This window comes from Eucalyptus grandis, chromosome 1 (assembly GCF_016545825.1).
Source record: "Eucalyptus grandis isolate ANBG69807.140 chromosome 1, ASM1654582v1, whole genome shotgun sequence".
In the NCBI taxonomy this organism is placed as follows: domain Eukaryota; kingdom Viridiplantae; phylum Streptophyta; class Magnoliopsida; order Myrtales; family Myrtaceae; genus Eucalyptus; species Eucalyptus grandis.
In genome coordinates this window covers 13323933-13337581 of record NC_052612.1, presented here as the reverse complement: position 1 = coordinate 13337581, position 13649 = coordinate 13323933, and the positions used below count along the sequence as shown (strand labels likewise).

General features: G+C 38.1%; 2 protein-coding genes across 2 annotated transcripts; one reads left to right on the top strand and one right to left on the bottom strand.

Annotated features, from left to right (window-relative positions):
• Positions 1 to 1445: 1445 nt before the first annotated feature.
• On the bottom strand, positions 1446 to 2401 carry LOC104454100 (OVARIAN TUMOR DOMAIN-containing deubiquitinating enzyme 7). Its single transcript, XM_018872127.2, has 4 exons — positions 2329 to 2401; positions 2022 to 2149; positions 1810 to 1904; positions 1446 to 1506 (listed from the first exon to the last, which is right to left on the bottom strand). Exons 1-4 carry the CDS (start codon positions 2354 to 2356, stop codon positions 1482 to 1484), a joined length of 276 nt encoding a protein of 91 aa, XP_018727672.2. The 5' UTR covers positions 2357 to 2401; the 3' UTR covers positions 1446 to 1481.
• A 5063-nt stretch (positions 2402 to 7464) lies between these two features.
• LOC104432865 (pentatricopeptide repeat-containing protein At1g62930, chloroplastic) lies at positions 7465 to 9835 on the top strand. Its single transcript, XM_039308683.1, has one exon. The coding sequence runs from the start codon at positions 7953 to 7955 to the stop codon at positions 9408 to 9410; it is 1458 nt and encodes a 485-aa protein (XP_039164617.1). The 5' UTR covers positions 7465 to 7952; the 3' UTR covers positions 9411 to 9835.
• The last annotated feature ends 3814 nt before the right edge of the window (positions 9836 to 13649 follow it).

Below are 13649 nucleotides of genomic sequence, written 5' to 3'. Positions count from 1 at the left end.
GTATAGAAGAGAGATTGTCTATAAAACCTAAGCCAAGCAAAACCTTTAATCACGTTGTTCATGGGTTTTATGCTTAAAATTAAGCATGAAACACATAAACTATGATTGATATTGACACAAGTGAAGTTTGAATATTTTGCACGTGGAAACATGTGTGAGTAGTTTTATTAGATTGCTTGGAAACCGAATTTGATTGATTGGTCCAGAGCATGATTATTCTTTAGTGAATGGACATTCTCTAGTGAAAAAATAAAGTGTCAATTCTTTTGGATTGGACCGGACCGGATTGGAACCGATGGTCCGGTCCAGTTCTCGGTCCTAAGACCAACGGTCCGGTCCACGGTTCCCAAAATTGGGAACCGATTCACCAGTCTGGTTCCGGTTCGGTCCCGGTTCCACCTTGGAACCGGACCGAACCGGGAACCGATCACCCCTAAAACCAAGTTTGGACTTCTCTTTTATCATGTAAAAGAGATCTCGAATGGTCCAAGGCCCAGGCCTTGGGCCAATCAACCGATCCTAGGGCTGGTTCTACGGCCAGTCCAAGGTCCCGTGCCACAAATCACGGCCCATAACCAACCCTCGAGTCGATTCATGGCATATTCTTGCTATCGGCGTACTAATCCTTAACCTATTATTAGAGATCAAAATAAGGGTTGAAATTAAGAATGTTAAACATATATACTATCTTTGTCATCTCCAACTGCAAATGGATTGCATTCCGGTCCTTATAGATTGAGCTTAAGTGCATTTTGGATCTCATGCATCTTTTATCAATTACAAGAAGTGGTGTGCATAAATGCTTAGTGCCTTTTTTGTCAAAGAAATAAAAGGAAAAAGAATGACATCTTCACGGGAACCCCAAACTACAATTACAACAAAACCATTACTTTGGAAGGGATTTAGAAATTAAACCATCACTTGTCAAATTCAAGTGATGTCTCTTTTATATACATGAAAAGGTTTAGCCTTGGGACAGCAATAACTAAATTTCCTTTATCTCCTTCCCCTTTAGCCGCTCACCCAACTCACCTACGCCAATGTCAACAAATCTACCAGGGTAGGTGTTACGTGCATGCGCATCAGTTATGTGTACAAAGAATCTCCAAATTACAATTGCCAATATAAAATGCATCGGACGGCAGACTATCCAAGAAAGTAATGCCATTGAAAATTTTGTACCTATAGATCTTTCTAAAGTTGGCAACAGGTGGAAAACTAGAAAGTGTACTTATCCCAAAGATCAAACAAGAGATGCATGCATCAAATTCATGCTAATATAAGTAGAAAAAGAAATTGTGTCTAATCAAATATTTGAAAGATAGCATACTGATATCTGAAATTCAATAAATGATGGTGCACATACTTTAACCAAAGATCAGATACAAAGAGCCCCCATATCAGGTGGCCCTCCATCAGATCCACTATAAAGTGCAGATGCGTTAGACCCTCTCTTGCCTTGCTTCTTTTTCCTTTCTATCTTATCTGGATTCAAGAGCTTGATCACTGCAAAACAACATTTAGACATAAAAAAGGAGAAATCTTCAGTGCTGTCTTTGTTCTTGTAAGTATAAATTTATATTACTCATGTATGAACATTTTTTCCAAAGGGAACCCATTATTCGACAAAGTGCAGGAGTGAGAAAATATTCCAGACTTGAAGTTAAGTATGATACAATGTTGGATACATAAGCCATAATTTCAAGATACGTATAAACTTCAATCACACGGAAACAGGAAATATACATCAACAAAGGACAAGCTTAAACTATAACTTGACATATAAAGCACTGACAGAATAAGAAATACTTGGAAATTGCAGAGACTTTCCCTGTCCCTGACTCGCAACAGGACTTGTAGTTCTTTTTTGAACCACATGGACAAGCCTTGTTTCTTGGAATTTTCTGCATTTCAAGATAAATCAAGCAAATAAAAATGAAAGGGTGCATCACCAATAGTTCTCATGTTTGAGCTTAAACCAAAATGGTAAAGGAGGTAATGTAATCATCTTTTGCGGAGACCTTGTCTTCTCGCTGGGCACTGCCATCATCATGAGTCCGTTTAGCGCTATTGCTAGGTGGATTTTCTTTATTGGTCTCTTCCACGGGTTCCTCTCTCTGTTCCTCAGAATTTCCACTGGCATCATCACCTAAATACCACAAAGAATTATGAAATAGTTTTGGGAGTAGCATGTTTGACTACCCAAAAATCCATGGTTGACCAGTTGCATCAAAATGACACCAAACTAGCTTCTCGTGAAGCTCAACACAGTATCTCCGAAACTGCGAAGTTAAATTATTAAAGAAAATCAGAGAGATAAAGACTGACCAGCCATTACCATGAGAAACATCTGCATTGCAGGGAGACTGGACAGTTTCCTCTGAAAAATCTTCAATGCCTTTTTCTGCTATCGAATACTCCATGGCGGCATCAACATCCCCATAAATTTGCAGCACTGTCTGTAAAAGTATCACATCGCATAGAAGTCTGAAAAAGGTCCAAAACATTGCATTGTAATTCTAGACACCCAGCAAATGAGAGGAAAGCATTTAATGCAAACAAGCAAGCAGAAGAAAAGAGGACATAACCTGCTCAACTTTCTCAATGTTCTCACAACCACTTCCAGCCATGACTAGCTTGATGGATCCTGCATCAGTAATATCCCTACCAGCTCCTGATTTAGACTTGCTTGACCCAGCTTTTGCTTGGCAAGATGACAACGAGAGATTAGAATCTGTCTTTCAGCAAAAGAAATTATCAAATCACATACTTAAATTCACAAATTTGTCCAACTTCCCTACTTAGTAAATTAAAATTAGATTCCAGTAGAAACCTTGATTGTAATTGGCCTAGCTGGCCCATCTCTGGTGTCTTCCTTCAACCTCACACTGTTGTAATGTTCCTCGTCATGATAAGATCTAATAAAGAAAAGCAAAATATATAAGTTCAAATAATGAAACGCCATCAGTACAAAAAGACTAAGATTTTCCCTATCCACAAAACAATAATGGCCCAACGCACATTTTTAATGCTTACTGGCTTCGCATGATGACACTTATCGAGGATAGTAAAGTGTGGAATATCATATATCCACTAAATTTCATGACCCTTGTGACAATCCAAAGTCACAATCGCTACCTAGACAGATCCAATCCATCTCAAATTAGAATCTCCAAAGATGCCATTCATTGAAGGATTATGCATGGGAATTTCAATAAAATAATTTATTGAAGAAACAAAAGCTAAAGTGACATTTCGGTCTCCTACGACAGATGCTTAGCCAGTAATTTATCCCCCTGTAGGCTAGAACAATGCAGGTAACTTTTAAGTCCAGCTTCCTCCTGCACCAATCAGTTTAGGCCAAGATACACCATCCAAATCACAGCAAACACTCAAAAGGTTTTCCTCTCTAGTAAAATAAGGATGTCAAATTGCTCAGGTGATCATTGTGTTGGTATAGCTCTATGCAACTGTGACTGTGAGCTGAACATCATCAGGAATAACCATTGGCAGCAGAAATGTATGCTTCAATGTATAATACCCATTTTAACTTGGTTTTTTCTTCCAAAGGCATGCTATTTCAGTGTCTATATAAGTGTGAGATCCATCAATACTTAACAGAAAAAGTTCAAGAACAAAATATACCAAATAAAGTTCAAATTAGGACCACTGAGCACTAATACAAATGAGGACGACATCACCATGTAAGAAAAAACCCCTGCAAACATAATTCCTACAGCTTGAAAAAGAGAAATCTGCACTCCACATACCAATACCTACTGAACAACCATACTCTGGCACTTCCCATGTTCATCTTCATTGCCTTCCAACTGATCTGCAAGGGCCCTAATTAACAAGAGTAGACAACTATGAGAATTCCAACCATGGCAAAGGCATTTCTATAAACAAAAGCTCCATACAAGGCAGTAAGATTACCTGGAGGATGGATCATTCAAATACTTGGAATGAAAACAGGAATGAGGAACATGGTTTGTTTGTCCAGGACGCTGTACAATGGTTATGAAATTTTACAAAGTAACTTAGTTGGATTTCGGAAGTGACGATCTAATATCCTCAAGACTAAGGTAGAAGAGCTACATTCCCCGACAAATAGGGCTCTTCTTCGAGATATATTTCCAGATGGCAGTGTCTCAAGCAGAATGATACATCATATGAAAATGCAACGGTTTTTCCAACAAAGGAATTTCTAGCACATTGATGATAGCAATCCAAAACCAGTGTACCATAAAAATGCGAGCATACCACTAACCTTCTACAACAGAGTAATACTGTTATCATACAAAACAAACCAATTCCTGGAAACATTCAATAAAAAATCATGAACAAGTCGGTGATGTTTTCTAACAAGGAACACAGACCTGAAAAAGGAATTACCATCTGCCGTCACCTGGACAATTTTCAGGCCCAGAGCATCAAGCTGAGCTCGGAACTGCGTGTTATCCGCTTGCTTCCCCTGCTGTTTGACCTGTTCACCAACGCATACCACATTCACGCCCACTCAGATTCTGAAAACAACCACCGACGAACACTCCAACCAAGAACTTAGGCAAAAACACCTCCACGAAAGCTCAATTTCAGAGGCCTCGCCGCAACGAACAGATTATCGCAGCAATTGAAACTTTCGAATTTGTTGGAGATCAAAGGACGTGGCTTACGTGAGGCTGCTTCTTGGCGTTGGACTTGTGGTGCTGCTTCTGCACCATCGCTGCGGAGAGAAAATGATCAATGCCGCTGGAGGTGTTTCGAAGAGAAATCTGAAACCGAGAGGAGAGAATTCTTTCGGCACGTCGGTGGTCCGCCTTAAGAGCTCACTATTCTTCGCGCTGAGCAGTCATGTTTATTTTCCTTGGCTTATTCAATATATAAGATTTATTTGTATTTTCCGACTTATGGATCCGATGATTTAATGGGTCAAATGATTGACCTGTGAAACAGAAGTCAAGTCAGTTATTTGATTAGTCATATGGCTCGTTTTTCAAGAAGAAATCACGATTTGAAAAATATTTTTTGCTTATGTTTTTTTTTTATAAAATATATGAACAAATAATACTTTCATCATTCACAATGAAATTTGGGTACAAATTATTATTTATTATGAAAATATTTTTTGTCGGCTAATTATTTCGAGCAATGTAACCGATCTTTTTTTAGGAAAATGTTTTCAAGACGTTTATTTTTCTTAAAACAAACCAGCAATTTAAAAATACTACCAGCGATTTAAAAATACTAACTTTATGTCTTTCTCATGGAAAGTATATTCAAAATGACAGTGATGTTTTGATAGTGATGTTTTGATCATCAAAGTTGCTATGCATTAAAAAGTCAACGTAAACAATGAGGAGCGATTACTCTCATTTTCCTTTCTACTCAAGTTTTAAGCTATTCTGTTTGATTACTTCACTGAATGTGTTAATAATAGGTAAATGAAAAGGATAAGTAATTGCTAATAGGATTATTCTCGAATTTTGACAATGACACTAATTTCCCTTGGATTTTTGTTCAATATGCAATATGTCATTGTCTTCCCAAAATTTGTGATTAGTGTAGTTAGGTTTTTTAACTTTCTCAAATGTATGAACTCATCCATGAACCAAAGTTCAATTAGGTCTTTAAACTATTTGTTTTTCAATGTCAACGTGATCCTTGTTTTCAAAAAAAAAAAAAAACTCCAAATTAGTAAAGAACCACCACTAATTCAATACAAACAATGTCATATTCTCCCTTAAATTATCAATTAGATCAGGTTAAATTGAGAATGAAGTATCAAATTCAAAACATCCATAATTGCTGTTAGTGACTTTCCTCATTCTTCTTCTCCGCGTACAAAATTTATGAGTTAACTAAATTCTCTCTCGAGCTCTTTAGTAAATAGCGTAGAGGCAAGCGTATTGATTTTTCCAGTTGAATGGCACTAATTTAGATCAAAAGCCCAATTTAGTAAATCTAATTAAATGTTTATTAATTAAATTAGAATGCATCTTAGAGATGGGTTCAAATAAATTAAGCTTCTTGCAAATTTATTTTTTTTGGAAAATAAAAAGAGAAAAAAATTACCAAAAGAGCGTTAGAGTGACCTTACACAATCAAGTACTTGAACTCTGATTCGCAAAAGTAAGGTATTTCTCTTAATACTTTACTTGGGTATTTAATCGACCAATCATAAATTGATTAGTGGTGACTCTTAGATAAATATCATTTTCATGCTAAATAACTTGAACCTAAATTACGAATTGATATAAATTGGGGAGAGCTCGAGCTAAGTGTTTTTAGCTACTCTATTTGATTAATTGATCATATGTGTTAAAAAAAGGTAAATGAAAAGGCTATGCAATTGCTAGTAGAATTATTCTTGGATTTTGACAATGACACTAATAGTTCCATGGATTTTTGTTCAATATGCGTAATGTCAACATCTTCCCAAAATTTTTAATTGGTGCAAATACATTTTTTTCAACTCTGTTTAATGTATGAAGTCATCCATAAACTTTAAATTAGTTCGATCAGTCTTTAAATTTTTTTCTTTTCGTCAATGTGATCCTTGTTTTGAATAAAAGACTCCAAATTAGTAAAGAGCCACTCATTCAATACAAACGATGTCATCTTCTCTCTTAAATTTTTCAATAGAGCATGTAAGTTGAGAACGAAGGCCCAAATTTAAAACATCCATAATGTGAATCAGAATGTTTGTGACTTTCCTTATTCTTCTTGTCCGCGTATAAATTTTGTGACTTAAATAAATTCTCTATCAAATGAAATAATGTGAATTAGAATGTTTGCTTAAAGTGAAAGTACATTGATTTTTCCGGTATAATGCCGATGATGTCCAACTGTAAAAGACCCCAAACTAGACATGTGTGATAAATTTATGTTAAACTAATTTTTTGATCATGAAAAACCCAAAATTAATACATTTGTGCTAAATTTACCTCAAGCTAATTTGTTTACAACCAAAAACCCCAAATTGGTATGTTTATGACAAATATCCATCCATTAAATTGAATTAATATCACAAAAATTGTACAATTATGACAAACGTATAGTAAAATCCCAAATTGGTACGCCAATCAATCATCACACGTCATCTAATTTAATAATAAAATTTAATGTAAACTAACAAATGGTAAATTTGACACATGTCATCCAATTTAATCGAATTAATGCTTGGATATTGCCGAATATTTTAAAATAGTTCAAGCCCTTAGTTAAAACTATGAAAGTGAAGTACGAAATTACATGGTATTATTAGAAAATTCACCGACCATTAGAGTCATTATCTATTTCCCAATTGAATTGAATTTCAGGTTCTCGCCTGCAATTTTTGAGCTAGTAAGCGTGCTTCGTGAGAAAGAAAGAGAGAGAGAGACCCCAGAACGATGAAGCCGACGAGTCTCCGCCGCCCTGCTTCTTCCATCTTCCTCCTTCTTCATGCGCCCACTGCGATCTCCAGCCTTCCATCCTCCCTCTCTCCTCTCGCCATCGTCGTCGTCGTCGGTTTTCCTCGACCCCTCCTAACCTTAATTTAGATGACCCAAGCAAGGTCTTGAGTCACGTGAGGAAAATGTGCAGGAATGGTGGTGTGTTTTCGAGCGTCGGCGATGCCCAGCGTTGCTTCGTTGCAATGATGAAGACGCACCCTTTGCCTTCCCCCCGGGATTTCAGTCTTCTGTTGGGTGCTGTAGTGAGGATGAAGCACTACTCGATTGCCATCCGCTTTGATTGAGCAGCTGCGTTCGTTAGGAGTTGAAGATCATATTTGGTTAAATATTTCGTTGAATTGCTTCTGTCGGTTAAAGCGGATCGATTTGGGTTTGTCTATCCTGGGCAGAATCTTGAAGCTTGGGTTTCCCATCGATGTGGTGGCTTCGAGTACCTTAATTGATGGTCTCTTTATTCCGGGCAAAACTGAGCAAGCGTTGAGGTTCCTCGATGATATGGGGCGAAATGGCCCCGAACCTAATGAGACCACGTATGCCATAATCGCAAAGGGGTTATGCAGGGCTGGTAACACTAGATTGGCGATTGAATTGCTGATGGACTGGGAAGAGAGAAGCTGCAGCATCAATTCCTTCGCATACAACATAGTGATCGATGGTCTTTGCAAGGAGGGATTGGTCACAGAGGCGTTGAGACTCCACGGCATTATGAGCAAGAAAGGCATCGAACCAGATGTTGTTACTTATAACTCCTTGATCCACAGTATGTGTGATGTGGGCCAGATGGAAGATGCTCTGGCATTGTTGGAAGAGATGACGAGCAGAGGCATCCAACCCGACAGATTCACTTATAACTCATTGGTCCATTGCTTATGCAACCGAGGCCAATGGAAAGATGCTATGGTCTTGTTGGAGAAGATGATGAAAGCAGGAATCGAACCGGACGTCGTTACTTATACCTCCGTCATTCAAGGAGTTTGCAATTCCGGCCATTTGGAAGAGGCTCGAAGACTGCTGAGTCATATGGTGCAAAGCAGAGTCATGCCTAACGTTCTAACCTTCGGTATCCTGGTGGATGCACATTGTAAAGAGGGATTGCTTGTAGAGGCAGAGGCCATAGTCGACCAGATGATTCAATTAGGTAAAATGCCTAATAGTGTCGCTTATAATGCATTGTTGAATGGTTATTGTTTGCAAAATAGGATGAAAGATGCAGTGGAAGTGCTTAATTTGATGGTTGAAAGAGGCTGCTCACCTACTGTTGTTACTTATAACACCTTGATTAACGGATACTGCAAAGCGAAAAGAATGGACAAGTCAAAGATGCTTTTCCAAGAAATGCTCCAAAGGGGCCTGATTCCTAATGTCATAACATACAGCACTCTCGTGGACGGATTTTGCAAGGTTGGGAACCTTGAAGCTGCAGAGGAGTTAATTAACAAGATGCAGTCTCGCGATCTCTCTCTAAATCATTATATCTTGAATTCTTTCCTGGATGGCTTATGTAAAATGCAGCAGATTGACAAGGCCATGATATTACTTCAAAAGATGGAAGATTCCAAATTTGTCCCAGACATCATGACTTACAGTATCCTAATAAATGGCATGTGTAATGCCGGAAAGCTCGACGATGCAATAGGGCTGTTTGATTGTTTGCATGCTCGAGGGTTGCAACCTGATGTGTGGATGTATAGTATTGTCATGTGTAGATTGTGCAAAGGAGGACGCACGGAGGAAGCATATCAGCTGCTAAAGGAGATGCAAGGAAATGGATGCCTTCCAAATGGTGTCACTTATAACACTATCATCCAAGGACTACTAAGAAGTAAAGAAAACAGGAGAGCAGCGCAACTTGTCGGTGAAATGATCGAAAGGGGTTTTTCTGCAAATGTAGGGACGATGGAGTTGTGGGTTAAATATCTCGTGACAACTAGAACTTCTTCCTCTTCTGGCTGATCTCTCAATTGTGTTTGAGATCTGTCCACTTTTTCATCTGGAATGTGATAAATTGTAAAACAGATAAACGGCAAGTTTTCTTTGTCACATCATCCCATGGAGTCGCATGTGCCATTTATCAAGTTGTTTTTAAGTCCAGGGGATTATTTCTCTTGCTTCATTATAAGGCTTTTGGAGGGGTGTAAGGTAGATTTTGTTTGTCATATAGCTGGGTAGTGTGGGGAATTGCTGTATTTAAGTGGTACACGTACTTGTCAGTTAGTGCTTCTGTTGCCTAATATTTATCAAACAGCTGAAATTCATGCCAATGATCAAGCGGTGCGAGGATGCTCTTGCATTAAATAGATGTTAATAGCAGTAACTTTTCAATGTACTAAAGTGGTGCAATTCAGATGTTAATAGCAACCACTTTACCATGTGCTAAATTTATGCAATTTGGACATTATGCACAAATATCATGGACCTCTTCCTCACAATGGAACTAAAGAACAAATTTTATATTTTCCTGGTTGTTATGTGTGTGCGCTCTGAGAGATACTGGTTTTCTGTTACTCTTTCGTGGAAGTGGATGGTATTTGATCATGGTGCTTCTGTTACTCTTTTGTGGAAGTGGATGGTATTTGATCATGGTGATGGGCACTTTGAATTGCTAGCGGAGAATATTTGTGGCCTGCGGAGCACGCAGGTTGGCATCTCTGGTCAATTACAGATTACATATTTGGGTTATCTGCTCTGCTTCATAATAGCCAAGTTTGAGGGACTGCTTGCGGGGTAAGGGACATGGCTGCAACCTGTGAGTGTATGAAAACTACTTGCAGTGTCTTTTTTGTTTGCAGTGCAATGAATTTTCTGAAAAGCATTTGATTTATGGGTGAACATCATATTAAATGGTATGATGGAACTCTTTGCATCTTGATTGCCGGTACTCCATTTTGCTCAGTTCATCAACTAGCTCTTACTACAATATTCAGAAAGAAAGATGATCTGAGAATGTTAGTCAGGCCTCTCTTTTTGCTATTCCTTCAAATGCTACATCGTTATTAATAGTGTACTTTAGCAAATGCACTTAGCTTAACCTCATTTCCTCATATTCATTACCAACAAATTTTGCAAAATATAGTGCATAAGATATTGTGAACTGCAACGCAAACAGATTTTCAAGCTTTGTATAAACTCCTTTTGAGGCTGGCTTAAATAGTTAAGATTTTCTCAATTCTTTCCAAGTCCAGTTAGTTAGCTCGTGCTCGAAATCTTCAACTTAATTAGCCCACACAATACATTCAGTAGTGTTGGAAACATGCATATAGCTTCGTCATCCAAATTTTGACTTTCAAATTTAACTTAACTCCCAATCAGACTAAAATTTCCTTTTGACATTTGAGTCAAGCCAGGTCAGCTAAAGATCAAGCTCAAGAGACCACTTATCAAATTGAACTTGAGATGAGTATAATGGACCTCTTCCTCAAAATGGAACTAAAGAAAACAAATTTTCTTTTTTCCGGGGTGTTATGTATGTGCTTTGAGAGAGAGAGATACTGGTTTTCTTTTTTTTTCTTTTCCTAACATGATCTGATCCCTTCAATATCTTATTTACCATAGTTCTTCAAAGAAGATGTACAGGTGGAAGTGGATGGTATATGATCATGGTATTGGCCACTTTGAATCCATAGTGGTGAATATGTGTACTCAGATTACCATGGCAGATCAATTACATATCTGGGTTATTTTCTCTGCTTCTTACAGCAAAGTTTGAGGGACAGCTTGCTGACTAAGGAACATGGCTGCTAGTGTATGAAACTGTTGAATTATCCTGATTTTTAGGATCTGATTATTAGGAATATTCAATCTTGATTTTTTGGGTCCTAATTATTAGGAAATAGCTGTAAATAATTAGTTAGGAAATGATTTATTAGTATCCATTGATTTGTGGGATTATAGTTGTATTTTACAGATCTGTTTTTTCCTAGTTAGTACTTGTAGAAGTCCTATAAATAGTTTTGTAATCCTGGTACAAAAATATTGAGAATTATCACAATTCTTTTTTTCTAAATTCTTCATGGTATCAGAGCATTAGGCTCATTTTTCTGGGATAATGTTGCAGAGCATCCTTCATTGATGCAATAATCTTCCAATCACAGCCTTCATTGCTGGATTTGTCTTTGTCCTTAACAATCTGATCGCAACTATCATTGTTGTGATCCCTTTAGCTATATTTTTCCCTCTTTGCTTCTAAACTTGTCCCAATTTTTTTTTTTTTTACCCTAAAACCTCATTCACTTGCAGCAGCCTTTACTGCTTCTGTTTTCTCTTGCTCTTCCTTTCCAAGTACTTTCTTTGTGGGAATTATCCATGTCTGAGAGAAAATTGATTGGAAATACTTCGGGTCAAAATGAGGAGGCCAACACCAACCATATGACCAGAGATCTACAAAATGTGAGAGCAACTTATAGGCTGAATGAAAAGAATTATCTCAAATGGTCACAATTCATCAAGACCTATTTGAAGGGTAAAGGAAGACTCAGCATCTTATCAGAACAGGTCCAACACCAGAAGATCCCACGTTCAACGCATGGGATGAGGTAGATTCAATGATCATGTCATGGCTTTGGGATTCAATGGATCCAGCCATAAGTGATACATGTATGTTTCTCAAAACTGCAAAGGAGATTTGGGATTCTATTCGCAGGACTTATTCGAAGGCTCGAGATGCAGCACAAGTATATGAAATCAAGGTAAAGACAAGTGCAACAAAACAAGGGAGCAAAATGGTGACAAAATATGCCAATTCCTTCAAAATCTATGGCAAGAACTCGATCATTATCGAGTATTTGAGATGAAGTGTGCAGATGATGCTGCAACTCTAAAAACCTTCATTGAAAAGGATCGAGTATATGATTTCTTGGCAGGTCTTAATTCTGAATTTGACCAAGTCGAATTCAAATACTTGGAAAAGAAGAAATCCCTTCTTTGGAAGAGACAATCTCTCTAATCCGGGCGGAAGAAAGTCGAAGGGGAATAATGCTAGAGCCTCAAGCTGTGGAAGGCTCAACATTAGTAACTCGCAATGCGTCAACACAAGAAAGAGGAAAGGTGGATGCTTCAAAGTCTACATGGAGGGATAATCGAGACAGTTTGTGGTGTACCTACCGTAAGAAGTCAAGGCATACAAAGGAACGTTGCTGGAAACCGAATGGCAAACCAGCAACCTCAGTGGGGAAACAAAGGAGGACAAGTCAAGGCCCTGTGCTCATCTAATTGAACAGACTAACCAGCAAATCAGTCACGGTGAAGGACAGGTGAAAGAATCCTTTAGCAATGAGAAAATAGAAAGAATTAAAGGGCTTTTAGGGTCTCTTGATAAACCCTCTGGTGCATGTTCCTTAGCACTCTTGGGTAAGTCTCCATTCTCTTTTAGTTTAAATACCTCAAAAACTTTCAAGTGAAGCTTGGATAATAGACTCAAAGCCACGATCACATGACTCACACTTCTCATTTTTTTAGTACCTACACCCCTTGTCCAAGCAATAGAAAAATAGGGGTGGCAGATGGTTCTTTGGCCACTGTTGCAGGAGTTGGTGATATCTATGTTACGCCTGTTCTCACTCTAAAAGATGTCCTCCATGTGCCAAAATTATCAGCCAACCTAGTCTCCATACAAAGGCTCACCAATGACCTCAAATGTTATGCAATTTTTTAGATTTTGAGGTCCTTAATCTTGACTTACCTCCTAATAATCTTCCAATCTGAGCTCCCACTTCTGATCAACCAATCCCTAATCAATCAACTCCTAATCAATCAACCTCCAATTCTGATCAACGAGCTCCTCATGAATCAGTTTTTGATGAATCAGTTCGTGCTACTTTAATTCCGGACCCACTCTCTACAATTGAGCCTATTCCGGAACAAGAGTCCACTCCCATATCTCCTCGTATTTATGACTCTATGAGATTTCCTGAGGTATACTCAAGAAAGACAACTGTTCCAGACCAAACACAAGTTCAAGATTCCCATCCGAGTTTTGCAAATGAATTTCCGATAAGTTCTGACTCTCCTTTGCATAAACAGTCAATTGATATGCTTGAAAATGACTCGCATCTTCCCATTGCTGTTAGAAAAGGTACTAGAGAATGCACAAAGCGATTCTTATATCCACTATCTCACTATGTGTCACTTGACCGCCTATCACCATCTCATAAAAATTTCATTGTGAGTCTAAACACTTTTTCTATTCCAAATACT

Excerpts from the sequence above, each read along its gene's own strand:
- LOC104454100 (XM_018872127.2), bottom strand. The coding sequence starts at position 2,356 with ATGCAGATGTTTCTCATGGTAATGGCTG. Across the intron at positions 2,150-2,328 it reads GTTTCTCATGGTAATGGCTG|GTGATGATGCCAGTGGAAAT; the intron begins GTCAGTCTTTAT and ends TGTGGTATTTAG. Across the intron at positions 1,507-1,809 it reads AAAGTCTCTGCAATTTCCAA|TGATCAAGCTCTTGAATCCA; the intron begins GTATTTCTTATT and ends GTTGTTTTGCAG.
- LOC104432865 (XM_039308683.1), top strand. The coding sequence starts at position 7,953 with ATGGGGCGAAATGGCCCCGAACCTAATGAGACCACGTATGCCATAATC.